The sequence below is a fragment of the Borostomias antarcticus genome (assembly GCF_949987555.1).
Source record: "Borostomias antarcticus genome assembly, chromosome: 34".
Taxonomy (NCBI): Eukaryota; Metazoa; Chordata; class Actinopteri; order Stomiiformes; family Stomiidae; genus Borostomias; species Borostomias antarcticus.
Genome location: NC_140267.1, coordinates 1,581,623 through 1,583,878, shown reverse-complemented (window position 1 = coordinate 1,583,878; position 2,256 = coordinate 1,581,623). Strand labels below are relative to the sequence as shown.

Sequence of the window (2,256 nt, the reverse complement as noted above, 5' to 3'; positions counted from 1 at the left end):
GTTGGCCCTATGCACCCATTTAACCTCTGGGGTGAGGTGGTCCAATTGGTCTGGCCTCTACCCTTTGATCTGGCCAGCATGGGTGACCCTGGCACAGCTCTCAGGGTCACTGAGGCACGCAAGCCACCACCCCACGACAAGGGATGGACCGTGTGGTGGAAAATAGGCATGTGGTCTGTGACAAATGTTAACTGCATGGACTGTTCAGAACTGAAATATGACATCCCCCCCCCCCCACAAAAAAGGATCAGTCCCATTATGCATCTAAAGTGAAAAACCGCTAATCAGTCCCATCATGCCTCAACTGAAAATCATCCATCTTGTGGGAATAAGAAAACTGAAGGGAAAAAAGAGGCCACCAACAAAATGAAGACTCAACTCCTGCAGTAGTCATGGTGGGCTAACAGGTCCAGCAGGTTCTGGGGTGCGGACACCTGGGCACACAGCCTCTCCCTGATGTGGGCCCCACTCCTCTCCTGGGTCGGCTCCTGGACAAGTGGCGCAGGGGGACCAGGTTGTTCCAGGTCATCCTCAGGCAGCTCCATGATGTCCCCATGGCTGAGGCAGATGTTGTGGAGGACTGTGCAGGCCAGGACAACATCGGAGCAGAAGCCCACCCTCACCTCCAGCGCCTTAAAAAAGATGGAGCGCCAACGAGCCTTCATCATTCCAAAGCTCCTCTCGATGATGTGGCGTCCTCTGGAGTGCGCCACGTTGAATCTTTCCTGCACCCTGCCTTGCACAGGACGCCTGTACGGCGTCACAATGGAGATGGGCTGCTCCAGGCAAGGGTAGCCTCCATCTCCCAGCAGGAAGTAGCCAGGTGGGGGGTACAGGGAGTGGGTGAACACCGGGCTGTTGCGCAGGATGCGCGTGTCATGCACCGACCCTGGATAGCCCACAAACACATCCAGGAACCTCCCGCTGCTGTCGCAGATGACCTGGAGCTGGATGGAGTAGAATTGCTTGTAATTAAAGTAGTCTACCTTGTTCCGCTTTGGGGGCTTGATGCGAATGTGGCATCCATCGATGGCCCCTACTGCCCTGTTGAAGGCCCCATGGCGGGCCAGCCGGCCGAATCCCTGACCCACTGTGTCTGGGGGGGGGAAGCAGATGATCTTGGACCTGGCCTTTCGGACCCTCTTGCCGATCCTGTGCACCACTCTGTGGATGGTGCTCTTGGGGATGTCAAAGGCCCGCGCCGTCACCCGGTAGGACGCTGCATGGGCCAGCCAGAAGATGAACACGAGCACTTCCAGGCTGTGTCCCCAGCCATGGTCCTTCTCCTGGTGCAGGAGGCCCAGTACACCATTGAAGGCCTGTCGAGACAACCTGAAGTCAGGCCTCATGTCTCTCTCAGGGTCCAGGTAGACCCTCAGGGCAGGCGCCAGCCTGTTTAGCCTGGTGTATGGGCCGCGTGGGTGGGCCTGGGGGTGCAAGAGAGTAATATGTAAGTGAGTGAGTGAGTGAGTGAGTGAGTGAGTGAGTGAGTGAGTGAGTGAGTGGACAGGGATTTCAGATGCTGCATATCACACACATGCAATCAAGGGGTTGTGGCCTATTATCTATCAATCAATCAAACAAACAAACTTTATAAAGCACTTTTCCCATTTACACTGAATTGTTAGTGTCTGCATCACCTTTTTTTCCCTAGATATGATGTTGGGTTAACTAGGACAGTAGTTCAATGTGTAGTTGTTATTACCTGTATTCCAGTCACCATGGCCAGTAACTGGCCAACACAAGCAGTGTTTGCCAGTTGGCCATTACTTTCCTCCGCAGAATTGATGTGGATCCTTCTGCGCCTCCTCAAACGCTGCCTCCGTCGCAGATGCTGAAGGAGATAAAGAACAATACAGAGTCCCTGCATCTTTAAATCTGACGTCAGTCATGTGCCCCGCTGGAAGTGCTGTCCCATACCTTTTATGCAATTCAGCGCCCTTGCACCCTCTGGCCCTTCCAGCTGACGTCAATTAAGTGCTCAGGCCTCAGGCCACAAGTGCGAGGGGCCGCAAGTGCGGTTTGCGCACTCAGATTGGGATTCAGCTTTCATATTCAGACAGCATCTAATAATGGGAGCGCCCATTTAAAGGGGGTAGTGTGCTATTTCAGATATATGCAAAATTTGGTACGCATATCTATTTCATCGAAACAAAAAAAATTATCTTGGAGCCACACGCTAAGTCCAACTGGAAGTCGGCTATTTTGATCGTACTCGTTTTCTCATCGTTTTTGCCATTTCCATGCCTCGTACTT

At 53.1% G+C, this 2,256-nt stretch overlaps 1 protein-coding gene across 1 annotated transcript; it reads right to left on the bottom strand.

Annotated features, from left to right (window-relative positions):
- Positions 1-374: 374 nt before the first annotated feature.
- Positions 375-1,349, bottom strand: LOC311327785 (putative nuclease HARBI1; the record flags this gene model as incomplete). The annotated part of the gene is made up of 1 exon (XM_084460889.1): positions 375-1,349. The coding sequence occupies one exon, from the start codon at positions 1,347-1,349 to the stop codon at positions 375-377; it is 975 nt and encodes a 324-aa protein (XP_084317015.1).
- Between the last annotated feature and the right edge of the window lie 907 nt (positions 1,350-2,256).